Source organism: Macrobrachium rosenbergii, chromosome 47 (genome assembly GCF_040412425.1).
Source record: "Macrobrachium rosenbergii isolate ZJJX-2024 chromosome 47, ASM4041242v1, whole genome shotgun sequence".
NCBI classification, from domain to species: Eukaryota; Metazoa; Arthropoda; class Malacostraca; order Decapoda; family Palaemonidae; genus Macrobrachium; species Macrobrachium rosenbergii.
In genome coordinates, this window is record NC_089787.1 from 20478300 (window position 1) to 20505709 (window position 27410).

Sequence of the window (27410 nt, forward strand, 5' to 3'; positions counted from 1 at the left end):
TAATAGTTATTCATTTTAATATCATCTAAGCACCACAATACTTTTCAAAGAAATAATAGTTTTTCCATCAAATTTCATATAAAAATATATAAAATCCCGAGTATAAATTGCATTGTTGAATTCATTGTACAGCCTTATATATATAAATTGCATTGTTTAATTCATTTTTCAGCCTTATATATATAAATTGCATTGTTTAATTCATTTTTCAGCCTTATATATATATATACAGTAAAACCCCCGTATTCGTGGGGGATGCATACCGCATCCCCCCCACGAATAGCTAAAATCCCCGAATACTTAAAACCCTTCTAAAAACACTTAGAACTGCCAATTTTGATAGTTAAACACAAGAAAAATCCTGTAAAAATGTTTATACCTGAGTATTTAAATAGTTTTATCACAAAAAGTGCACTTAATCATGAAAATGATATGAAAATACAGTAATTAGTGAATATTTCTCAGTGAAAAATACCGCGAATGGGTAAATTTTCTGCGAATAATGAGTAGATACGTTCCACAGAGGAATCAGTGAGTATGTGAGTCTGTGAATAGTGAGACCGCGAATACGGGGGGGGGGGTTTACTGTAAATTGCATTGTTTAATTCATTCTTCAGCCTTATATATAAAGTGAGCACTGTATAATATATTTGTGAAAATCTCAGTGTATATATATCTGTCCGTATCTGGTAAATATGGCACAGCGTATCTTTAAACTGTATTCAAAAAGCATCTATGAAAGAACAAGAAGTACAAAGATTATGTACCTAAATCTATCTTCAACTGATTTTACAATTATAACTTATTCCCAAACTGCATAAAATAAAATACTAACCATTGCTAAAATTAACATTATGAAGAACAAAATCCAACTGTGTCTTTGACGTCCAGACATACGAAAACCTGGACGAAAGTGATTATAATAGTCTGCCCTTCTTTCATTGTCAAGACTGAGGGTGAGCGCTGAATGTGCTCTTGCAAGCTCTCGGCATAGATTCTGATGTGTCTAAATGACAATTCTATTGGGTTTTGTTCTTTATTTCAGTGCTGAAGGTATGATGAGAAGTTAGAACTATTTTAACATTTTTGTTCTGTCAAAACACAAATTATTAGTTATTTCCTTTGATCTCTCTCTCTCTCTTTTTTTCACCTGCATTTCCATCATCATACAAGTATAAAAAACCTGACAGTTGTCTGGTTAAACAGTCTCATTAACGATGAATGCGCAATGGATGACAGTGGGAACGCAGTCGTAACTCGTTTCATTGTTATGTAACGTGTCCTAGCCCATTTGACAAGAGGCTTAATGTGTTCACTAGAATACACATGTTACGACTGGAAGCTGGAAGACAATACACAAATCCACTCGGTGTAATCTGCGTGTTTCATTTAAGGCAACAGAAAGAACTTTAATAACCATTCATAGAAATAAAAATTTTTTTGCTTTAACTAGAACTCACAGACGGAGGATGAGTGGACGTTTGTTTGACATACTTTGTACCCCGGTTATCAGTGGGCTTGGTTATTGGCGATTCAGTATTACAGCGCTTGTCTAGCGCCAAAAATCACCGATTTCTACTTTTCGACGCCGATAATCAGGTATTGGCGCCGATACATACCTAACAGAGGCACCGACCTCCGGTTATCGGTGCCGATAAGCGCTGATTTTCGGTCATCTGCGATTTTTGCTTATCGTCACGCCGTCAGAACGGAACCCCTACCGATAACCAAAGATTGCCTGTAGTAGGGATTTCAAAAAGTGACAAAGTATTCCCTGAATGTTAGGTTTGTACAATACACTCTGGATTTTAAAATGTGTCCAATGGTCATGCGTGCGTTCCAATGCCCTTAAAGTTTATAGTTCTCATAGATCAAGTAAAGCCCAGAAATGTCCGTAAACAAATAATTTATGAAAACCGATGATCTCCTAACTCTAATAAAGCGAGATGCAGTCAAGGTCTGGATGAACATTTTGACCCATTGAAGAAATTTGGGAAGAACTGGAGCAGAATGGGATTTTCAGCCATGAAGTAATCAACACACTCGTGGGAAGTTTCCCAAGTCATGAGGAACCGAATTGTCGGTCAATCCTGTAGTCAAACTTTACCATTACATACAGCTCATAAGATCAACTGTTTGTTTTCCATCTCTATAAACAGTGGTTATGGGTTTCAGCCCTGTTTACAATCATCCCTTTCAACCAAGAGCTGAAATACTCAGTACAATTGGTTGAAGAGCTGCTTAAAATCACTGACGACACTTCCAACTCAAAGCTCTTGCAACTTCATTCCCAAAATCCCCAAAAAATTATTTTTTTTATAGTTCTTTAACATTTGCTTAAAATGCTCATAGGGTCAACCTTGACAGCAATCCTTTCTACTATCCTTCAACAGGTCCATGCTTAGGACTGGGGCAGTAATGTTAGTAAACAATATCTAAAACCAACAGTTATGTTAGAGTTTTTTAAAACTATATTATCTTGTGCCAAAGCTAAAAAAGACATCTGGTAGTAAGAATCTTATGAGGTTACTAAGTTTCTCATTACCACATACAGCCAGACCAAACTGAGTTTTCTTCTTCTTCGATCTACAAAAACTACGACTTACTTTCTAAGCTGCTCCTTCTTGTAAAGATAATAAAAGGACTCTTATTTCCCCTCTCATAAAACTGAATGTTCAAGGGTAAGATTTTTCTACAAAGGGGAAAGTTAACTATTCAAATACTTGTGACTGCTGTTAAAATATCCTTACATAAAGTTATGTATACCTTAGTTTAACCAGACCACCGAGCTGATTAACAGCTCTCCTAGGGCTGGCCCGAAGGGTTAGACTTATTTTACGTGGCTGAGAACCAATTGGTTACCTAGCAAAGAAAATTCAACACCAAAAATACTCTATCATTAAGTGTCCCAACATCTACAGAGGACTTTTCCACCAAAAGAATCATCTAAAGTGTTAGTTAAAAGAACAAACTTCACACCTTTTCAAATCTACAAGATGGACGACCCAAAAATATCTACAATAACTCCCAAATACCTAAACAACTCTTACATGACTACAAGACCTATCTTTTACCATGAGGCACCTGCAGACATCTGCCTCTAATTTACGCCCTTCTTTGTAAGCAATGCCACATTTTTAAAGAAGAAGGGGAGTGGGAGTGGGTCTACAACAGCGACTTCTGATTATCTGGATCGGGGCCCAGCCACTTCTCCCCAATTTCGTTGGCCAAGACTGGAAATCGATCGGAGCCAAAGAACATCATCGGTTTGCCTCCTGCGTGAGCCACAATTGTTGGGGAGCCGAAGGCCTGGAAAGTGGAAAATATTCTTTACTGCAACGAAATTGTAGATATAAGCAATAATATCTGAGTTCTGTGAAGGAGCTTATTTTCTGAACATATGTATATTTGGAATATGTTATCCTCAGTACATTATGAAACATTCAAGAAATTTGTTTGCAAAATACTAATTCTTATCGTATTCAAGCTATATTGCCTGGAATGTTGTCATTTTTCTTATTATTCTTAATATTATTTTATTATTATTACTATTCAGAGGAAAAGCCCCTACTAATATGGGAATATGCTTACAGGGACCACTGGCTTGAAATTCAAGCTCCCAAATAATTTGTTCATTTGAAAGAAGTTACAGAAAATAAAAACCACTACTACTTTTTGCAATCCGTTACTTAAAAATTCAATAATAATCCTGTCCTAAGCAACAGTCTATCAACTCCCATTTGTCTTAAGTTTGAAAACGAGGGCCTCCTGATTAACAAGGTCAAAAGCTTCACTAAGTCAAGACTAATCATACAAGCTTCATGACCAGAATCTACAAACTTCTGTTTGACAAAGTAAATTTAAAAAAGAGCATTACAACAAAACACCACTGATGTTCTCATGTCGGACTTTCCAGTGTAAAGGTGGACGGGAAATGGATTCATGCCACAATTTCCCACCTTGTGCAATTTCCTGCTTGAATTCTTGTCTGGTCTAGGCCTTCAACTCTTTTTCCAAGACTTTCTATGCATTTCTGCTGGAATCTTGCAAGCAATATAATTATTACTTTTACTAAATACTCATTTCTCTGACATCTTCGAAAAAAAAAGCTATGACCAGTACGTTAAAAAAAAAATAAAATCATGGCCTTCCATTCTACAAAGAGAAATCTATAAGAATATTGCTATTCTGGAGTTATTAAAAAACTTGTTCCGATTTGCTTAGGATGTTTAATGTGCCATAGGACCACCAGGATTAACCAGAAATACACTGAAAGTAATTGGAGAGCCAGTTATTTATGAGCTAACCATTAATGGTTATATGCAAGCCTGAAAAATGAAGGGATACGACCAGAAGAATTGGAAAACTAGGACAATATTGATAATAAGCAAAGGAAATTATGAAGGATTGATAACACTTCATCTTACTATAAAAACCTGGAAAAAGTGCTGAAGGAAAGGTTAAAATAACTTTAAACTGATAAAGGTCAGTTAGGCCTAATGGCAGGGAAGTCTGTAACAGAGGTAGTCTTCTTTAATGAGGCAACTATGGGAAAGTATCAAGCAAAGATGAAAAGATTATACAATGTATTTGTGGATTTTGAAAGGCATCTGACATACATGTACCTTACAAAGACAGAAAGTAGTTGGAAAGACTCAGGTGTATCACAAGGATAAATTCTGGTGTCCAACAAAGATCTGCCAATATCCTGTTCCTGTTTATTAGAGTAAAGTAGGAGACTACAAAGTAACGCACAGAGGGATGCCTCTCAGAACTACTTTATGCAACGATCTAGTGTCAATGATTATAGTAGTATACCTTAGCTTTACCAGACCACTGAGCTGATTGACAGCTCTCCTAGGGCTGGCCCAAAGGAATAGACTTATTTTTACGTGGCTAAGAACCAATTGGCTACCTAGCAACGGGACCTACAGCTTGTTGTGGAATCAGAACCACATTATAGCAAGAAATGAATTTCTATCGCCAGAAATAAACTCCTCTAATTCTTACATTAGCAACAGGACCGGCTTAGACCAACCACATTCTAGGAAATGAATTTCTATCACCAGAAATAAATTCCAGGCTGAAATAAATTCGGCATTAGCCGCCGGAGACTAGCGACAACTCTACCGACTCGCCCAACGAGGAACTAGCGTTAACGACGGAATCAGAGGAATGGCATTTGGAAATTTTTAAGGACGGAAGGTAGAAGAGAGAGGAGGAAACTAAAAATCAGAAGAGGAAAAAATAATTTACGGTGACTGAGAGGGAAGTGAAAAAGCACAGTCTGGAAAGAGGCCACATGGCCGTGGAAAATGTGTGGGGTGAACTCCGTACCGTAAGTCATATGTAACAGACTGTTGCAAGGAATGCTCAAGTCTGCAATGCATGTCTGATTAGGAGAATTTTATACCATACTTAAAATGTATAATTAGTGCAAATTGGGGAAAGAGATATGGAGCAATATATTGTAGTGTAAAGGTAGGTTACAAAAAGTAAAACGTTTCTATTCCGTAACGGACAAACAGGGTTGTGAAGCAGATATCACGAGGGCAGAAAGAAAAGTCGTTAAAACAGCTGGCATGAGGTCGAAGATGGCCGGACTAATGGTAAATTGCATACTGGTATCCATCAGTAACCAGATCAAAGACGTAAGAAGCATGCATGACGCCCGCACTTCTCTACAGCAGAGACAAAATGACAGAAATTGTGACAACAGAATGCTAAGATTCATGGTAAGGGTGAGGTAGTAAATAGATCTTCCTTAAATGCTGTGATATGGAAGTAGAATGATGAGAAACTTTAGGAAGGCCCAAAAATTCATGGAAAAAAAAGGGTATAAATGAAGACCTACAAATGATGGGAATTCATGCAGTGTTAAACAAGACACCAGTGGTACCTACAATGTTGAAGTACTCAACACTTTAAAGACGTCCTGATTACACCTACTAATGCACTGCAATGTTAAGAAAGTAATACAATTTACGAAGTAAGGCAATATATAGCAATACAGGCAGTCGCCGGTTTATGATGGGGGTTCCGTTCTTACGCTGCGTCCTAAGCCGAAAATCGTCGTAAACCGAAAAATCGTTGAAAATCATCAAAAATCCTAAGAAAACCTTACTTTTTATGTTCTGGGTGTATTGAAAACAATGCAAACTGCATTTTTATTGAGTTTTTCAAGAAAAAACCTCCAAATTTTGACTATGCCGCCATTTTGGAGCCATATTTCTTCCGTCGGATCGGCGTACAACGCGTCGTAACCCTGGAACGTGTGTCGTAAACTGGGAAATAATTTCTGATGAATATATTTGAAAAGCGTCATAACCTCGGAATGTTGTAAGCCCTACCCGTCGTAACCTAGGGACTGCCTATACAGTACTATATCAAAAAATTGCCTTAAAAATTAAAAGCAGGACATACCCCATACTCCAATGCAAGGTTGGAGTAGGCCTTCAACCTGTCTTTCGTCACTTGCTCAGTCATGTGACCAAGGATTTTCTTCAGCTGCTCATCACTCAGGCCTCCAGCCTTCCCTGCGCGTTCCAGTACGGGCGCAGACGTTATGTCTTCATCCTGTGGAGATAAAAATGAAATGCTGTGAAAACTGCGTTGCAGCATAGAAATTAACGGAAGTGCGCTGGACCCAGCCTACTATCAAGGCAGAGACTGGGTCTGTTTGAATGCAGGTCAGGGAATCATTAATGGTAAATTCGTAACATCTAAACCCTTTTTATATGCTATAAGCCCAAGCAAAAACATGCAGTAGTTATTTTTGTTTTGGTAATTTTTTTTTTTAAATACAACCACAGAAAACACTAGAATTACTTAAAAATTGCAATTTACTTATTCTGCAAAGAATCTCTTTTACAACTAAAACAAAGCTGTATAAAAGGTGTACAAACCAAAAAGTTCTATAAATTACAAATCTAAATTAACTGATTTTGTATAATTTAGCTTTCCCATGAATGCCTGTCATATATCTGCGTATACATCACTGACGTTCTTGCCAAGAATCTCGTCTGAATTCTCTGTCACCTTTAAGGAGCAATCACCTACCAAATTTTTTTAAAAAGTTCCTGAAATACTGGCTTGCGTCTGGTATTACCGATCTGTACGTCATTCACACAATCTCTGAAACATCTCCAGATGTTAATGAAGCCTACAAAGCAATGGGCGTCTCAGTCGATCTTTATAATTCTAGTACCACGAGTGAAAAAATGTTTACATCTCAAGCTATCTGGAAGCATAGCAGAATATGACTGAAAGCTACAAAAGCTTCTGTAATCAAAGCTAATTCTCACCCTGCAGAGAGACTGAACTATGCTCCCATCACAAAAGACACCTCATTTCACACGATGCAATAAATTAAAATTCTGACAAATACTCAACTTTGGTTTGTGATTCATATTTATGGTATACTAAAAAGAAGAAACTGCATCTAGCTGATTTACCAGAGATTAGTTAAAAGTTTCAAGGAAGCAATGGTGTCCACAAACTTGCTGAAAGAAATGACATTAGTGTTAATTTGAAAATAGGATTAAAGGGAACAACTCGAGTACAACCTCCATTTCTGAATCTTGTTCATTTATTATTCACCTCTTATTTGCTATTGATGGATGCCTAGTAACCATGGCTTATGGCAATGATGGGCTTATTCACAGGGCATTTGAGGATAACCAGTCTCCAGTGGAGGTCATTTTTCTTACTTGTCATCCTGAGGTACCTCTTACTAAGTTTCCTTCGTATTCCAAGGAGGCTATATATGAAAAAGATTGTGGTAGCTCAGTGGGACACACTCCCTCTCTCTCTCTCTCTCTCTCGTTGGAGCTCCATTCATGACTTGATAGATCTTACTTTGGCAACGCCACCTTACCATCCCTGTACGCTAGGGGAGTCCGTAAGTCTACGTGGCAAGTCACCAGTATCCACCGCACGGTTCTCCCTAGTCCATGTTTGGATGGAGAGGGGTTATAGGCACTGATCATGCATATACGTTTGGCCTCTACGACACTGCGACAGTGCAATGACCTGCCCTTTCCTAAGCCACTCACGAGCAAACATTCAAACATTGACAGCTGGGGTGGATTAGATTCAAATGAGGTTTCTTCCATTATTTTTACAAAGGAATTCTAGAGTCTCCTCTTCCAAACCCTTAAGAACCGTTTTCATTATTTGAACATTTTTGAAATTATCCAATACTGTGCCTGTTCTAAAGTGTTCTACATGCTGATTGTGACGATCACTGGCTTCTATTAAGGTGACGATGAAAGAGTTCACCTTGAAGCCTTTATATATGTTCCTCAAATATAGATTTGTGCTTCCTGACACCCAGTACATCTGCAGATAATGACTACGTACTTGTGATGCATTTGAACTACATTAAACGTAACCCTGATTAAGGCGAGGAATCCAGACTTGGACAAACTGAATTTAACGCTAACTTTGCCTTCAGGACAAACAAGGCTGTTACCGGTTAACTTTGAAACTTGTGCGTTGGAAGCAATGTTCTTGACACCTGTCATAATTTTGCACAATCACCAAATCAGAGCTGTCGATGGGGCTTCTCTTTGGAAGTTTGTTGAGTTTAGTCTTTAATTTTGGCGTGATTAGACTGAATGGTGTGTTATGAAGACCTTACTACAGTTATGGATTATAATATGTGGTGCAGTCAGTGGGATATGAGGCTAAACTGCAGGAAAACAATGATTATTCATAAGTCGATCCCATAGTGATCTCAAAATTCATATCAGGTAAAGAGTACTTATTGCTTTAAAAGGGCCACCCATCCTTCCTCCACTGATAAGAGGAAGGAACGAGCTCAAGTACCTCCACAAAGTCAAGTATGGCACAAAAGGAACGTGTGGCTAAGTACATTCTCAAGTAACAGATCTTGTAATCCAAAACTGTAAGACAATGATACAGAGCCCAGAAAACAGCCCAAGCTTCAGGAACACTGATTGCATGGTTACCATGTGGTGTAGAAGGAACAGACTTCAGAGATAGCCCACATGCCATAAACAGTTGCATGAATACTTTTACCACTTGTGCTTAGCAGAACTTAAAGGCGAGAATGACACGCTACTCCATTCCCAAACTAACCTTGTTCCAAAGCTCCATCCAGATGGCGCGAGTTACTCCTTCGAGGTGGTCAGGATACAACAAATCCGTGGCCGTCAAGAAACGATTTGGGACGAGCGACCCCCTTTCAAACATACTCTTGCCAGGGTCCTGTAAGGCGCAAAGAAAGTAATGTAAATTAAAAATCATTCCTTCAACTATGCACAGAAGATATGTGAAATTCCTTTAACATTTGTGCGAAAAGAGACGAATCAGGTTGCACTGATTATACTGTTATAAATATGAGGCCTAACTTTCGCACAGCACTGGCTGACACTTTCATTAGATGTTTCTCAAAAGTAAGATGCGAGTCAGAAGTTACACTAAGTACAGTTAAAGCTTCAGTCTCTTTCAGCACAGTCCAATCCACTTGAGGGGGAGGCTTCAGTGTGCTTGTTCGTGGCTGAAATGAGTCAATTATTTGATGTCCACGTGACAGTATTGTAAGCATTTTGTTTCCACTCAGATTTTTGTTTCTTATGTAAATGAACACGAAAGGCCTCTGAAGCCAGGGGAACGCATTGTTTCGAAATTCAACTGCTGTACTATTCTGAAGTCCACAGAAAAACAGTAATACAGAAAACATTTACCTATCACGTTTCATACTACTACAGCTTCTCAAAATTATGTTACTTTATCATTGGCCAACAATAAAATGTATTATTATACTGGCATTCATTCTTGGTTTTAGCAGTCTAAAATACTGCAGTATACCCACTTGAGAAATTCCCACTGAGACCCAAAAAATCAGCTGAATTTAAAGCGACACTTTCTTTGAAATACTCTTTTAACTCCTCGGCCATTAGACCAGTGGTTCTCAACCTTTTTATTACCACGCCCCCTCTAAGAGTTGGTCCTTCCTTCCACGCCCCCCTTGCATCTATGAGTAAAATTCCCCCCCAGATTAAGAGGAAAATGAAAAAAAGAGAAAGAGAAGGGGTTTCGCGGGATTGGGAGGGAGGTAAAGAATTACAAAATAATGGTAAGCCTAGTGAGTCTGACGAGAATGGCAGACTACAGGAAACTAACGTTAAAAGGCGATACTTTTGCATTTTTTTTATAAACTTCTGAATATTAGTTCCTCACTCTTGTTAAGAAAATAACGAATATAATTCCAGAATTTTTTAATTTTCCCTAGGTCTCGCGCCTCCCCTGGAAATTGCTGACGCCCCCTTAGGGGGGCGCGGCCCCCAGGTTGAGAACCACTGCATTAGACCTAACCACAAACTTATGCCTCTGTGTATATTGCCCATCAACTAAAGAAAAGATTATTCTATATACGTACCGAGAGCAACTTCAGAGGCACGTTGAAGTACCTGGATAAGCGAGGTATATCTTTCATCATGTACTTCCCCTTGTTGGGCACAAAAGCTGGTGGTGTGTTTCCAGACCCTTTCATGATGGCTCCGAGAAGGAAAGGTTTGAGCTCGACCGAAACGTTCCAGTGCGTCTTGTACCGCATCAGAACCTGAAAAATTCAACCGTCGTGAGGAACTGTATGTTTTACAAGGAAAAGAATTTAAAAATATTCTGTAGTGGGGTATTACAGTATTATTTCAAGTACAGTACTTAATAACCCCACAGTCATTTATAGAACCCATCCTATCAAGGAGTGAAACAAAGAGATGGAGCGTCTATAATGTGAATGGAATAAACTTCAATTGGAAAGGAGAATGTCACCTCTAAAGCTTGTCTAATGGGAACCATGCTAGCGGTCTGACAGAATCTGGCTTCAAAGTGTTTTAGAAACTGCAAGTTGAGTAACAGACTAAATAACGAACTAGTGACATCAGAAATTAAAGTAGTCTGTAATTCTAACGATAAGTGTTCACCTTATTCAAAGATCAGTCAAACAGGACATGGTACTCTAGGTTAGTTTAGTTAGTATTAGGCATCATCTCTGTACCTCAATCTCACTTGTAACACTCTTTGGTATGTAGGGGGAGGGGGGAAGGGGGAGAGAAACGCCCACTAGTAGTTGTGTAAGGAGAAAGGGGACTTATCAAATTTCTCGTTGTCAGTTTTTCATTGCAAAAATCCATGAATCATGACAGTGAAGTTTTACAGACAAGCACTGGGATATTTTCAGCCATTCAGCACTTAAGGCAGTGAAAAGAGAGAGATGGACGGATGTACACGACAATAAAGAAAGCTTGGAAATAAATGAGAGGATGTACCACATGGCGTAGCGTGACCCCAAGTCCTACGTCTAACTGTATGAATGGATTTACTCAGAAAGTTAGCATTCAAGTGTTCAAAGCTAGCATTTACGATGATTCCCAAAGAATGTTAACAAACTACTAGCAAGTTAACTTAACCCAAATTTCTGTAGTCAGGCTTCTTACAGGATAGAGTAAAGGTGAGTCCAAACTACAGTGAAACATGTCGTAAACAGACGTCGGTAACTAATCACATAATTTCATAAACAGGTTTAATACAAGTCATTAACTTATTGGTAGTCGTAACAGTGCTTCATAAGGTTATGCGGTATTGACTAAAGGTTCGTTCTCCACTTACGGTCACTGACTTGTTTTCAACCTGTTTGTGATATATATGTCGCAAGTTGCTGACGTCTTCATGACGTTTTACTGCAGTGAAAAAAATCCTTAAATACTTCACTAAATAACATTAATTCTACATTTCTTTAAGCTTTAAAGTTAAAACATATTGTTCTAATAAAGCTAAACGAGAAGTGAATGCTGCAATGCATTATGTTGAACAGGGCCTAATGTCACCTTCGTCAACTTGGTCGAACGTGAAAAATATGAAGATGTTTCCAACATCAACTTTGTCTGACAGCGTTTGTAATAACAAACAATATTGCCAGTGAGGTTAGGTAACAAAATCATTTCCAAAATAAAAGGGATAACAATCCTTTAAAGAAGAATAAAAAAATATTGCAATTGTATTTTGATGTTCACAATGAGACTTGAAAACCTGTCATAGATCATGGTTTACTCTCTCTCTCTCTCTCTCTCTCTCTCTCTCTCTCTCTCTCTCTCTCTCTCTCTCTCTCTCTCTCTCTCTCTGTATTTGAGGAGAAAGTTAGATATTAAAAGAAATTAAAGTTTGCTGGATTTGAGGAATCTTTTTTTTTTTTTTTACTGGATATCGTAATAGTTCATGGGATGACAAAACTAATCATTATGGTAGTCTTATCATTTACCTTCAATTAAATGTCCCAGTGACATCATTAGGTCTTATAAATCATCACTCATGCAGTAAACCAGGAATACATGAGCAAAGAGGCTATTAAACCCAAAAATTCATCGTCAAATACTAAAATATATGGCTAATGAAAATTAAATTCATATTACTTCCTGTTTCTGGCTAAAGATCAAAATATAATCGACCCCTGCCTATTTAAGCCCCCCAGGCCAGGTAACGTGGCCTACTAGATTAGGTTAGGTTGGTTTAGTTACTGTGATAACCTATAATTTATGTTCTCAGCAAAGGCGGTCAGGTAATGCAGCCTGCTAGGTTAGGTTAGTAAAATAACCTACATTTTACCGTTTCTATAAACACCCTCATTTAATAAATGCGGCCAACTGTTTTAGGTCGGTTATGTTTTTATGATAACCTATACAAAACTTTCTTTTTGGTTGGTGTAACGTTCAGTGCGCGTTACAACTTTCTGACTCGTCATGCATTACCGCTCAGAAAGTTTCCTGCTTTCGTTCGTAGATTCTTATACAAACACCTTTCCCTCCTTTTCTCGATGATGTCATTTACCCCAAGCCCTCTTCTCCGGACCCACCACCAGCCTTATCTCAGTCGTAGGCCTACGTTTTGAAAATCTCAATAACTGCGTATTTCGTTTTAGTACAGTGGCTGAGTCCTTGCCATAAACTTCTCACTCCTCGGAGCCTAAAACTCGCCACTCTCTGCCCGTTACTTGCGAGAACTGTTGTGTCAATTACTGGGAATGTAACGTATATTGTTGCGGCAATTACGAGATGTTAATTCAGCTGTGTCAAGATAACAGCCTTTTATAAACACAGTGTTTTAGCCCTCGTGCTGTAGTGAGTGGAGACTGGATTTACAGAAAAAAGCATTCAGGTGCGACAAAACGCACTCTACTCCCCAGAAATAGGCTCGAAGTCCTTTATGTAAGTTTGTTGGTGCTTTACGGTTTATTAGCATATCAAGAGGTGGTTTTTTCCTCGTTTATTTTATGAGTTCGTAACTCCTCCGGACTGTTTGGTGCCTTGGAAACTGGTTTTCCCCATACTTTTGGGGCTGTTGGTAAAGGGGATGACGTTTTATTTTTTGCCGACCTGTTATTCTCTAAGGCCCTGCTTGGGTTATTTTTCGGAAGACTCCAGCCATCTCCCACATTATAATTCATATTTTTCTTGGGTAAAACACATCAAAACAAAAAAAATTCAACTCAATACATGACCTTCGCAAACGCTAAATAACAGAGAAAAATAATCGGTAGAACTGAGTAGTAGCTCCGCGGGGACGATTTCCTTCTAACTTGACTTTTTCTACAGTTTTTTTGGTTGCTAATTATGGATTTACCTTCAATCTTTGTCGCACGAATGTGATTAACCTGCAATTAACCCCTGAAGTCCATCCAACAAGGGGTTTCCACACGCGATCTTCACAAGACAGAGCACTGCGACGTCTGTTTCGAACGGTTCATATCCCGTCCGGCAAGTGCAATAACTTGTTAACGTATGGGTACCGCCACCCCCGGCCCAGTACTAAACACGGCGAAGGGACATTCCATTTGGCCGACAGCAAACAAATGCACCGCCAGTATCAGAAGCCCTAAAAGTGTAGAAAAAACCAGTTTCCAAGGTAAAAAGCACGGCGCCAACACTTAGAATTACCAAATAATCAAATTACGACTTATAAGGCAAGACAATACCGGCCCCCCCATTTAACCCCCCTCCATACCTAATACGGCAAAATTGTAACCGGTAAACACCCCTAGGGTACGTTAGGTTGGCATTTTTAGGTTCCTTTAGTGCCCTAGCCATGTTTCCATGAAAACCCCAAAATGGTTTTTCATGCAAAAGTGGCTAGCGGGAACCTTCCGAAACGGCTGGCTGGAGTCTTCTGAAAAACTACCAAAATACCAACCTAACGTAACCTCGGGGTGTCAATTGGTTATAATTTTGCCCCGTAATTCTTTACAAAAGGTCCGCATCAATATTTGGGGTTTGTTTGATGTGTTGGGGTGTGCCCTTAAGGGGGGGGGGTCGCAGGGGGGTGAAAGCCCCCCCTCCCCCCCGCTAGGCCGAGGCACGGCGCCCTAGGTTAGGTTAGGTGGTTGTGTTAAGTTACTGTACATATTATCCGCATCAATATTTGGGGTTTGTTTGATGTGTTGGATTGTGCCCTTAAGGGGGTCGCAGGGGTGAAAGCCCCCCGCGCTAGGCCGAGACACGGCGCCCTAGGTTAGGTTAGGCGGTTGTGTTAAGTTACTGTACATATTAAGGGGTTTTGTAAAGAACTACCTTTTGCCCTATTGGCTATGGAAGGGGGAGGGGGAGTGCGGTCTTGCCTTACAAGTCGTAATTCGGTGAATTTATTTATCATTTGCACATGGTGTTAATGGGGCTCAAAATATCGAGAATGAAGTTAATTTAAAAAAATACAGTTTAAAATTTCATAATACGTATCGGCAGCTTATAAAACAATACAGAAAAATACGCCCCCCTCTCAGGGGGGGGGGAAGTGACGGGGAGGGTTGAGGATATCCCTCAACCTTCCCTCCTACCAACGGCGAAGAAAAATCCCTCCTGTAAAAAAAAACAAACCATTTTATATAAAAAAAAAGACATTAATCATTTCAGACCAATCTCCGTCATCCCAGCACCAACCGGTTGGTCGTCTTCTAACCCCCAAAATCTGGCAGAGAAACCCATTAAAAACCCATTGAGCCCCTCACCTCAAAGGCGTACCAGGTGTAGGGGGATATCACGTCGTAGAAGAGCTCGATCCTCTTCGTCGTCGCGGCCATTTTTGGGAAATAAATCGGGATTTTTCTTCGAAGTTTTCGCTCTGAGAGTTCCTGATCTTGCCAGTCAGCGGACCCTGTCGCCCTCAGTAACAGACGGCCAGCCAATCAGCGACCGAGTTGGATCGTCGGCCAATCAGCGTCCAGCTCATGTTAGTAGTAATCAAGGTGCGGCTCCTGTGTATCGGCTCCTCATTTCGTCGTAACTTATGCTTTTAGAAAGCGTGGAAGATGAAAATATAATGATATATACCATAAGATGATGTATTTTATTCAAATAAAGGGTGGAAATATATATAAATATAATGTAAGATGATGTAATTAATTAGAAATGAAAGCTATATAAATAAATATAAGATGATGTAATTAGAAAGGTGAAAATATAACATAGGATGGTGAACTCTAATAAATATAATGTAAGATGATGTAATTAATTAGAAATGAAAGACGAAAATACAAATAAATATAAGATGATGTAATTAGAAATGAGAGGTGAAAATATAAATATAACATAGGATGGTGAACTTAATTATAATTGAAAGATAAATATATATAACTATAACAATATGACATAATCTATTAGAAATGAAAGATAAAAGTATAAATATAAAATAAGATGAAGTAATTAATTAGAAGTGACACATTACAATGATCTTAGAAGACCTACAGCACTGACAAATTACACAAATGTATATATGAAGTTTCGTTGGGCAGTGAAAGGAATGAACTAAAAAGAACAGATTAATAAGATCTTAGACATATAGCCTATTCATCTCGACCTGCCTTGTACTTTTAGAACTTAATTAAGATATAAATATAAGATTGAGTACTTGACTAGAAAAGACATTGCAAAGATCTTGAGACTTATAGCCTTGACAAATCAGTAAATGAAGTAAATTTCATGTTAGTTTATTCCTCTGGCTATCATGAATAGGTGCTTCAAAGCTCTCTCTCGCTTCTCCTAAATTCTTTCACAACGATTTAAATTTACCCTTCTTCGTTTAACATGCTTTTTCTCATTTTTCATATGGGGTAAGCACGATGCCTTCTTTTGAAGGACCTTGATTTGGCATTGGGGTAGGCCGTTGCCTCAATCGGCTGCCCTGCCTTACATTGCTTAGACCCTGGTAGCACGTGTATATGTATCGTGCCAAGTCCCCAGCTCTCTTTCTCCCAGCAGCAAGGAGACATGAGCGGTTAGGCCGACAGTTCGAGACGTGTGAGGCATCTTGTTATGTTTTTAGATGTTGGAATGGCTTTGTCTGTGTGTGTATTAGTCTGTAACACCCATTTGCTTTCAGCAAACCTATCTGTTGATTACATACATAATCCCGGGGTGTCTACACGGATAGCAAAGCGTCCGCCCCTCTGACCGGTCGGCTGCGGATTTGAACCCGCGACACAGACCTCTTATGAAGTCCGAGTCTGCTGCTCTACCGACCGAGCCATCGAGGCTCTAAATTTACCCTTCTTCTGCATTTTACAATAGTAACCCTCAACACTGGCAGCGTGACAACCTCTTTATTTGTCACTTTAAGAAATCAATCTTTTCTGAAAATTATTGTGCATCATAGTAATCATATATCAAATACCCATCTTAGCACAGTAAATAAATGCTGTTTGAATAAATTTTTGGTCCAACAGTGAAGAATTACACTACAAGAACCAGTTACGAAAATGAACGATTTCCATGGAAACCCAAGGCTTTCCTTCTAAATTTCAAAACAAGATCTATTTGCCTTAGCAGCACAATCTGAACTAAAAACTTATACTTTTGTATGAATGACTGACATAATTAAATTTTCAGAGACCCAATTACTGTATACAAATAGCTTTCAATGTTAAAAATAATGCTAAAAAGAAAGTTTGTTAGCTTACTATTCCTGCTGTTTAATATAAAATGCCATTTATAATAATGTAATTTCCTGCTGACTTAAAAGAGTAACAATTTGACCATACAAGAGTATTCCCAATAGCAAAGTATTTATCATAAAAACAGTGCTTATGAGAGAAGAACCTTATAAATACCAACAGCTTTTAAAACACAGACATCCACATGATTTTAATGACAGGACCCTGGAGATTTGCAATAACCAAGGGAAAACTCACATTCCCTGGGGACAGCGATAGGAGGAGGACAGGCAATCTCTCATATTAGACAGGTGGATAACTCAACTTCAACCTCCCATTCCCTCTAACATCCTTGAGACAGACTTTCAGTGTCATTCGCTGTTACGTCGTATGTAAGGGGTGATTTCTGATAATAAACTGGAAATCCTAAGCTTACCTTTGCTCAGTTTTCTGGGTGCTGTCCTCCAGCCTGGGTACTTAGAAGATAGCCAACAACAATCAACTTGCTTTTTAAACTTCATTTACATCTGTAAATTCTTATAATAATTCCCACATGGCCTCATTGACAAACTCAGTATTCCTCATTAAAAGTAAGTATACCTTAGTTTAACCAGACCACTGAGCTGATTAACAGCTCTCCTAGGCCTGGCCCGAAGGATTAGACTTATTTTACGTGGCCAAGAACCACATTCGTTACCTAGCAACGGGACCTACAGCTGACTGTGGAATCTGAACCACATTATACTGAGAAATGAATTTCTACCACCAGAAATAAATTCCTCTAATTCTTCATCGGCAGGCCGGAGACTCGAACTCGGGTCTAGCAGAGTGCTAGCCGAAAACTCTACCGACTCGTCCAACAAAGAACTAGTATTTCTCATTGAAACAACTGTCACTGAAGAGATAATAACTTAATTTGAGTTACATTGAGGTTTGGACTGTTGATATACAACAAGAAAAAGTTATATTATCTACAAAACGTTCAAAAATTTAAACAGTAAAATTTGAAGACTTTTTCTTACATTTCAATGCCTCTATGTAAAGAGAACGTTTTATTGCAATTAAACCATTGTGTTGACAGCAGGGGTACATAAAACTTCTGATACAACACATCACTATTCATATCAGCATACCAGGTCTTGAAACTCCAAGCTCAAAGCTGAAGATAAATGTCAGTGCGTTGCTTACTTATTATGGAACACGATAAGGAAACAATATTCTCCTCATCCACCTGGCAATAGCTGCAACACACATGTACTGCAGAGGATTACGTTGCCAAACAATACGACTCCCTTTACGCTGACCCTTATTTGGCCGTGGAGGGTCAAGGCTCCGTTGCTCACAATCTTTCTTTTCAATATTTATTTTTGGACTGCCAATGTTACCAGGCTCATTCCTCACAATTTTCCTCTTCAATATTTATTCTTGGACTGCCAATGTTACATTGTCCCAAACTTAGGAAGACGAACAAAATGGAAAAAAAGTTGACAGGAATGATACGCGAATGAAACACAAACGTGGGTATAAAATAATTTACTGTAAATTCTCTCTATAACCTTATCCATTTACCAACACCTGCTTAAAGTAAAAACTACCATGGTAAAATGCATAAATGTTCCAAAAATCTGACTGATACACTAAACCAAAAAATGTACGTGAGACTTAGCGTCACTGAAACCTGAGCCTATGTAAAAATATCTGAGAGAAATACTACTGTCTTTAACATTTTTTTATCTGTTACTTGGGCAAGAGAAAAAAAAAACTTAAATTCAAGTCTCACAGGCCTAAATCACAATCTTGCTACAACCTGTTGATCTAATAATCAAAAGGACAGACTCATTAAAACTTCACACAAGGAGTTGAGGTGAGATGGTTTAAGATTTACTTTAAAATATTAAGTATTCTTTCAAACGCCAAACTCTTACTTTACAAGTGCCAGATGTCTTTTCAAAGTGGGAAAAATAACTGAAACAGGAAGTAAGAAAGAGGTGTATCAAATGGGTTACATCATCAACCAACATTTGGACACACTGTCATGTAATCTAGGTTGGTAAAACGTTCAACAACACAATCTTTGGTGTGGTCTGCTTAAAAATGACTGACATAGCCAAAGCATGGACTTTGTATTATGCAACTTTAGTAAGAATAAAATCTTCTGTAGACAACACAGACCATATTGATAACTTGAGGCAAGTATAAACATAATATTTTTAGAAACATCAACGAGCGACAAGAAGAACTACAGCAAGGCATTTGGAATCTTGTAAAATCAATGATATGCTTTTGAAAGCAGTAGTATTTCCTTTCTGCCAATCATCAACGAAACTTGTAAGGGGAGGGACAGCGAATGAATCCCAGCTGCCGCACAGATACCGAACCCACCAAGCTAGGTCTTTTACGATGGAGTCTGGGTAAAAGGGAACATGAATCAAAAGGCAGAATATGGTATGAATGAAAAGCTAAAAAATATACTTCACTGGTATGTGGCATACCTGAATATTGACTGGTAAGAGGAAGCAAGATCATTTTAACTGATATTTTCAAGGACGCTTTCCTGAGTCACTGATTGGGAACATCGTAAGACTATGGAACACCTCGGGAGAACCTGACTGAGGTAAATTGCACTGGAACCTCAGTATTCATGCGATCCAATCCCAGAGAAAAATGACCCACTGAAGGGCTACACTGTCGCTGTGTTTCTTGATGGAAATGGCATTACCCAAACACTAAATCATTCTAAAATAGGCAATTCTCAAGATTTACAGACATATCTTTGCAAGAAGAGTGAGAAAGAAGTTACAAAATGGAGTTCAGTTTTGTCTACTGAAAATTTTGATCCAGAAAAATACTGGGCGAGTCAAACGATATGTCAAAGCACTGGTTTCTGTCTGACAGAAGTCGTACTTATTATAAAATTAGCTTTGTTCATTCTGAGACTTCAATGTCACTAAGAAAAAAGTTTCCCTCACTTCTGTCTAATAGGAAATTTTTCCACTCTGAGCAATAGGCTATGGTCACTGACTTGTATCTTATCTGACTTGTGCATAATTATACCATATGACATGATCTCTTTCTCTCTCAGCAATGCAACTGAAAAGCTTCTTGCGACACTGACTTGCAACAATTCCTGCAATTTTTGAGAAGCATTCCTCAAAAAAGTTTGTAACCATTTCAACCGGATTTTCTCATTTTTCTGATTTTTTCTCTCTCAAAATCTCAAACCATCAGTTGATAAATTTCTTTGTGAAAATTCTTTCAACTTATCCCATACACTGCTACTACTTTTATCATTTATTTATTAATTTGTTAATTTATTTTTTCTTTTTTACCTCTTTCTAATGAACGCCATATTCTTTGGAAGCTTGAATTTCAGGTCAGTGGCCCCTTTGGTTAATAATAATAATAATAATAATAATAATAATAATAATAATAATAATAATAATAATAATAATAGGTTTTGTTAAGCAAAACGGCAGTTTCAACAGCATTTATTTTATATAGTAAACGCTCAATTCGTCCTACCAATTGCTTTTCTTGCGCTGGCATGGTTGCAAGCAATTGTCCGATATTCATTTCTGGTGGTTGAGTGATGTGTAGGAGGTAGTTCTCGTGGGGTGTCGAGAACTACCTCCTACACATCACTAAGGCACCGGATGTGAATATCGGACAATTGCTTGCAACCAGGCCAGCGCAAGAAATGCAACTGATAAGACGAATTGAGCGTTTACTATATAATATACATGCTGTTGAAACTGCCATTTTGTTTAACAAAACCTGTATTACAAAAGGTCTTTTTCCTAATTTTACAATAATAATAATAATAATAATAAAAATAATAATAATAATACTAGCAGCTTACATTGATTAGCAGTGTGTTGATACTTGCGCCTTAAGCTGCTGTGATTTCATTGTGTTTTTTGTGCATCACAGATTGGTACTGTATGGAGTTACCGAGCACTGTGGGTTAATGCCCCGGAGCTGTGCTTTTCTCCGTAGTCCTCAGCCGAAAGCCTTGGGTTCAGCCTAACTCACTTAGCAAGATCATTTTTCTGAAAATATACCCTTCTGCCTTTCCAGGGGCTTCCCTCCACCGTGAGTCCCCATATGCTTCGTGAGCAGAACTTTCTGCAAAAATGCCTTCCCGCAATCGGTGCACTTGAAAGGGCTCTCGCCCGTGTGAACCCTCCTATGGAGCACGAGGTCCCTCTTCTGAGAAAATGCCTTCTCGCACTCGGCGCACGAGAAAGGCTTCTCCCAGTGTGGATTCTGGTGTGGGATTTAAGGTTGCTCTTCTGGGAGAACGTTTTCCCGCAGTCCCTGCACACGAACGGCTTCTCCCCCGCGTGGATTCTCATGTGGATGGTGACGTCGCCCTTCTTGGAAAACGCCTTCCCGCACTCGCTGCACGCGAACGGCTTCTCCCCAGTATGAATCCTTAGGTGGATCGTGAGGTCACTCTTCCGCGAGAAGGCCTTCCCGCACTCGGTGCACGTGAACGGCCTCTCTCCCGCATGAATCCTCATGTGGTAAGTCAGCGTCGCTTTCTGGGTGAACGTCTTCCCGCACTCGCTGCACATGAACAGCCTCTCTCCCGTATGAATCCTCTCGTGGGCCGTCAGGTGGCTCTTCTTCGAAAATGCCTTCCCGCAATCGGCACACTTGTAGAGCTTTTCCCCCGTACGACTAATCCTCTTAACTCTTCTTTCTTTATCGCCTTCCTTTTTCCAACCTACAGAATCTTCTTCGCTCACTCCGGGTTCAATTTTACAGGAATACTTCACGTCACTGTCGGAACTGTAGTATATCTCTGGCGGCTCCGTCTTGACTTGAACGAACGGGCCCAAAGACCAAGAGGAATCGTCCGTGGCTGCGCTACAGCCGACCGAATCCCTGTTTTCATGACTGACTGGCGACAGTGATAACGGATCCTCGATCTCACTTTTCATGGGAAACTCTATGGAATGTTCTAAATCCATTTTAGCTTTTCGTCCTCATATGCTCTAACTTTTACACAGTACTGCTTTCACAGGTTGAAAGTCAGACAATCACCTCACATCCAAGGATATCACACGTTACAAGATAGAATGCTACATTAAAAACTAGGTCCACTTCTTATCTGCTCTGTTCAAAATTCAACAGCTAACATGAGATTCCTTCTATAATTATGGAAACCAATTAAATTACATAATATTACCTGTGAAAGGTTCAGGACATACTGGAATTTCCCTTAAGCAGTCTTTGAGGACATCACGGTAAACAAGAATGACATGGATAACTGTTCTACATAACATAAAACTATTAAATGTCAAAGTATCACATACTAAAATTCTTTAAAACCATTTCCTAAGAACATACATATTGCAAATGAAATACAAAAATAGCATCCAATCCAACCTCATTTCGGCACTGATACTGGCATCTATTCTTCTGAGACCAATTTCATTTAAGAAGTTGTAAAGGAATGGCACAATAATTCACTGTCTTCGTAAACTGAACACGCAACGGTAACTCACATTTACATTCACTGTTTATCACTAGTATAGAGCAGTCTTCAGAAATCTCCAAAATCTTGATGCCAGATTCTGACGACCGCTGGTTTGGGGAGTCGAGGAAAATCTGCAATAAGATAATGCAATGGACAATTAACTAACATAGTTGAAAAGCGAACAAAATAAAGTTTCATTCAGAAGTTTGTGCTGAACTTTTCAAGAAAATTACATTATTTTACATACTAAAATTGTGATGCTGACTAATGTACCACCGATTTATTGTAGTACAGTACATTAAAAAATGGAAAGGCTATAAAAATGTCAACAGGGTACAAAGTTAGACAAATGCTCCTTAGATACTGTTTTGAATCTCAAAGGGTTAACAAGCTCTATGGAAACAGTTGTTCTAGTTGGGACCCTGACTGTAACCACTGCTAGCTACAGAATATAAAAGATCGAAACACCCAAGAAGAAGAAGAAGGAGAGAATTGAATTTTACAAATCTGACTCAGATTTGGATTCCTCATTATCCAGTATGAATACTTATCTTATGGACAGAGAAAAATGTGAAGAACTGATTACCTATGTGGGGAAATGGCAGGGGGCATAATAAACCCAGCAGAAATGTGATGCAACGTCAGAAAAGAGATACATAAATACAGCGCGCAGAATGAAATAAAGCGAAGCGGAAAGAAATAAGGGAACATTCCATTTACTTCGCGCTTTTAAATTCATCAATTACAACATACAAAAGTACGCTGGGGCAGTTGAATAAAGCATGTACTATACACATATAGACCTTGACTAAGGACCACGACCAAGTAGTGGGTTGGAACTTGAAGTTTTAAACTCACACTATGTAATGCATACAGAGAGAAACGTTGGTGCAATCAAAATGTCGTTATCATCATTCACTACCTCTTAATGTTCTGCAACGCAAAGGGCCTCTGAAATTCTGCCAATCATATCTTTCCTGTGATTTATCTTTCTCAAATCTCCAATCATCCCCGACTTCCTATCTCACAGTTCTCATCCAAGTAAGTCCGAGTCTTCCAACTCCCCTGGCGCCCACAGACACCAACTGCATCATGTACTATTCACCCCAAGTTGGTGTGAATGACATCAAGATGTACAAAGGGAAATTAACGGGAATATTTGTACACAAGGTGAAAAGGTGGGAGGCTTCAGGGTCAGAGGGAAGACAAAGAGAAAGATCTGGGATGAATGGAAACAGAGGAAAAAGAAAACACTTTGAAAAGTGACACACGAGGAGAAAATTGAAAACATGTTATAGGGACAAAGTATGATATATACAAAAGATGAATAAGAAAATTAAAGTCAACGAAAAACAAACCATTGGAACAGTCAGTACAGGGTTTTGAATAACTGTGTGCTCTGTACTGAACAGGGATATGTGTTATCCACTATCAGAAAACAGGCTTTCAACATTCGTAATCATCTTCATTGGATGCTGCCACATTAACCCAATTTCCTTGGTTATTACATATACTTCCATAGTACCAAAATTTTTGTGGATTTATTTCCTACAGGGCAATAGGTTTGTAGCCATTCGCCCTCAAATACCCAACTTTCATGAATGCGAGCTAGGAATTCAAAAGCTACCATACGCTGACATCTAAATTCTACAGTCTATACTTTACAAACACTAAAAATGTTCTCAAGTATCCAAGGACTGACTTAGAATGATGCAAATAACCTTTTAAAAGAAAATCGAAATCAAAGTTTTGAGATAAAATCCACAAACATTCAGGTCAATGGCCAGGGACACACTTTCATTATCCCAACCCCCAGCTGTGAGCAAAAGTAAAAAGGTCATAATCATTCTAAATAACACAGCAGCGAGGTTATGCTATCTCTGAAAGTCCTTAAAAATACAGAAATTCCTCAAAAATACAGAAATTCCTCAATTTGAAAGTCTTCCCAGCTATTAGCTACATTATCCTGATGTCCATTTGGTAAGCTACTTATTGATATGTGTTGCATTTTTGGATAAATTTCTTTGTTGTGTAGAGTGCAATTTAGCTTAGGCTAGACACTTATCTGGGATTACCACTTGCTGTGGCATACCTTGCAAATGTTCAAATGTAGGCTATGCTATTGGGGCTTGGTTATCACAAGGCCAGACCCCAGGAGCAAAGGTTATGAGGCTACTCTGTTAAGCAACGAACAAATATTTCCTGAAAAACAATTTTATTACTATTATTATTCAGGAGGTAAAGCCTACAGGGGCCACTTGATAGGGTGCCCAATTTGCACTTAAACCAATAGTTTTTAAAACCAGAGGGCCGTAGTAGTCTCAAATTTTACCCTTGGGGAGAGGGTCCAGGGGGAAATGATGCCCCACCCCAGGGCCAGGTAAGGGTACAATGGCTGGGGTTAGGTTAGGTCACATTCCAACTGGAATCCCAGTCTCCAATTTTACCCTTGGGGAGAGGGTTCCCAGGGGGTAAACAATGGCTGCCCCACATTCCAACTGGACCCGGGGCCAGGTAAGGGTACAATGGCTTCCAACTGGTTAGTCTCCAATTTTACCCTTAGGTTACCCCAGGCCAGGTCAGGTTAGGTCATATTCCAACTGGAATCCCAGTCTCCAATTTTACCCTTGGGGAGACGGTCCAAGGGGATATAATACCCCACCCCAGGGTCAGGTAAGGGTACAACGGCTAGGGTTAGGTTAGGTCAAGGCGAGTCAGGTTAGGTCCCATTCCAACTGGAATGCCTTCTAGGGGTAAGGGGTATGCTAGACCAGACCACGTGACCCCTTTTCCCACATCGACTCCCCCTAAACGGGTCAGGTCAATGGGTCGTACCCCAATTGGCACACATGACCTAGATTCATGTCTAGGGCATGACCCACCATACCCTTAGCTACTAATATGGCATATATGACCTGTGGGTACGTGGGCCACATTTTTGGATACAGAAAAATACATAAAATTATTAAAGTAATGAATAAAATCCATAAATTAAAAAAAAAATTAAAATAAATATACTACGTATATTTATCAGCCAAAATAGGATACCCTCATTTCACCCTAAAAGGACCTTAATTCTACCTAAAATCCACTTAAATGTATCAGATTGTGAATTTAAAGTAACAATCGCATTTCTCACTTTATAAATAATACAATCAGCGTAGTCTTCAGTCGTAAATATAAACAATCACGTAAGTTGAAGGTTAAATTGTTACCTTTGTAACGGCTCTTCTTCATGGCCCAGTTTCCAAGTAACTTAACAATATTAAATTGTTTTTCTCATTCTCCTATTCCTATCTTTACTCTTCCCTTTTCTTGTCCTTTTCTTACCTTTATTTCATTCTTTTTCTTGTACAGGAAAAATATGTTTAAGATTTAAAAATTAATGTACAGTTTATTTGTTCCTGCTCTGATTAGTGAATGCGTCACCGATGCAAATATTATTGTTGTAAATTTGTTCTTTTATCTAAAATTATTATCTCCATTCTTCATATATATATATATATATATATATATATATATATATATATATATATATATATATATATATATCAAAGAAAGGAACATAATAATAATAAAAGATGATGAGGAAAGTTAAGAAAAAAAGAAAAGAAAAGTAGAATGAAGAAGAGATAGAAGAGGAATGACAGAGAGGAAAATATAGAGAGAAGGATGCATAAAATGGAAGGGAGGAAGAGGCTGATAATGACAAGACTTGGAAAGAAAGAAAAAAATAAGAAAATAAAGTCATCATTCCTCTGGGACCCCTTCCACGCCATGGCCGATCCGCTCCCACGTTCGGGCAGAGGAATACAACGTTCACAGCACTATTCAAGAAAATGTCCTCAGTATTTAACAAATTATAATTTATATTATGGGTTAGTTAAAATACACAATTTAGAATAAAAAATTACCTATTTATTATAGTTTTCGATTCGATGCTTCATTTACATAGCAGTTTATTTCCTTTCCACTTACAGATTTGTTTCTGGAAGGGGATTCTCGGTGGCTTGAAGCTTACGGCTAAATATAATTAATGGGTTTGAAATTCTGATATGTCCTATCTGTCGATGGGGCATGAAAAAATATTAATAAGCAACTAATAAAGGACCTGATGTTGGTCATAGATTCTGGTCAATATATATGCATTGCTGCTTATAACCAGACAGGGTTACAGATCAACATTCTTGTACAGGCACAATACCCTGTCAAAATCTACAATTCCTGGAAAAACTTCAAGTACATATATATTTTATATATGAAGATAAAAAGGCCCAAAAAACACTATTTGAACGTTGTTTATTATTCTCCTCCTTCTTAGGAAACGGTCACCTGCATACCAGCGGAGATTTAATGCCACACCTATATATGCTTTGTATATATAAACCCTTGTAACATTTCATCTGTCCACATTTTACCAGTGAACAGGGGCACAGAAGGAAGTAGCCGAAATATATGGTTGCAACGTTCAAATAGTGTTTTATGGGCCTTTTTGATCTTCATATTATACTGTAGTATTACAGTAAAAGACATATATATATATATATATATATATATATATATATATATATATATATATATATATATATATATATATATACTTGAAAAATTTTCACCCATTGTATGAATAAGGCAGAGGTAAAAAAAATTTCTTAAAAGGCCTAATATTAAAAGTGACAAAGAATAATTCAGGGGCGCATATAGTGAAGACATCAGGGAATTTATGAATACAAATTGACTGCCATCTAAATAATACCAACAAGATATAAAACTGCAGTTAATCTTTTTTTAAACAAATGTTAGAGACAGGCATTCGTAGTAAAATGCATCAAAACACATTCCTGTAGAACATGGCATTCAAACTAAGTTTAACTACACTCAGGCTTATAGTGCCCTACATTTAAGGGGCATCAAAGAGTTCATTAATCACAACCCACTAATGCATAAAAACAATAATTCTGGTTCAAAAATATATCTACACTT

General features: G+C 38.4%; 1 protein-coding gene across 3 annotated transcripts; it reads right to left on the reverse strand.

Annotated features, from left to right (window-relative positions):
• On the reverse strand, positions 1–25642 carry LOC136830588 (gastrula zinc finger protein XlCGF7.1-like). 3 transcript variants are annotated; one of them, XM_067090128.1, is made up of 7 exons: positions 25567–25613; positions 22456–22558; positions 15023–15303; positions 10406–10588; positions 9103–9231; positions 6424–6576; positions 1–3309 (listed from the first exon to the last, which is right to left on the reverse strand). In XM_067090128.1, exons 3-7 carry the CDS (start codon positions 15092–15094, stop codon positions 3166–3168), a joined length of 681 nt encoding a protein of 226 aa, XP_066946229.1. In that variant the 5' UTR covers positions 15095–15303; positions 22456–22558; positions 25567–25613; the 3' UTR covers positions 1–3165. The 3 variants fall into 3 exon arrangements, with proteins under 3 accessions (XP_066946229.1, XP_066946230.1, XP_066946228.1); XM_067090129.1 differs by lacking the exons at positions 22456–22558; positions 25567–25613 and having other exon boundaries at positions 15036–15201; XM_067090127.1 differs by lacking the exons at positions 1–3309; positions 6424–6576; positions 9103–9231; positions 10406–10588; positions 15023–15303 and having other exon boundaries at positions 20776–22558; positions 25567–25642.
• Between the last annotated feature and the right edge of the window lie 1768 nt (positions 25643–27410).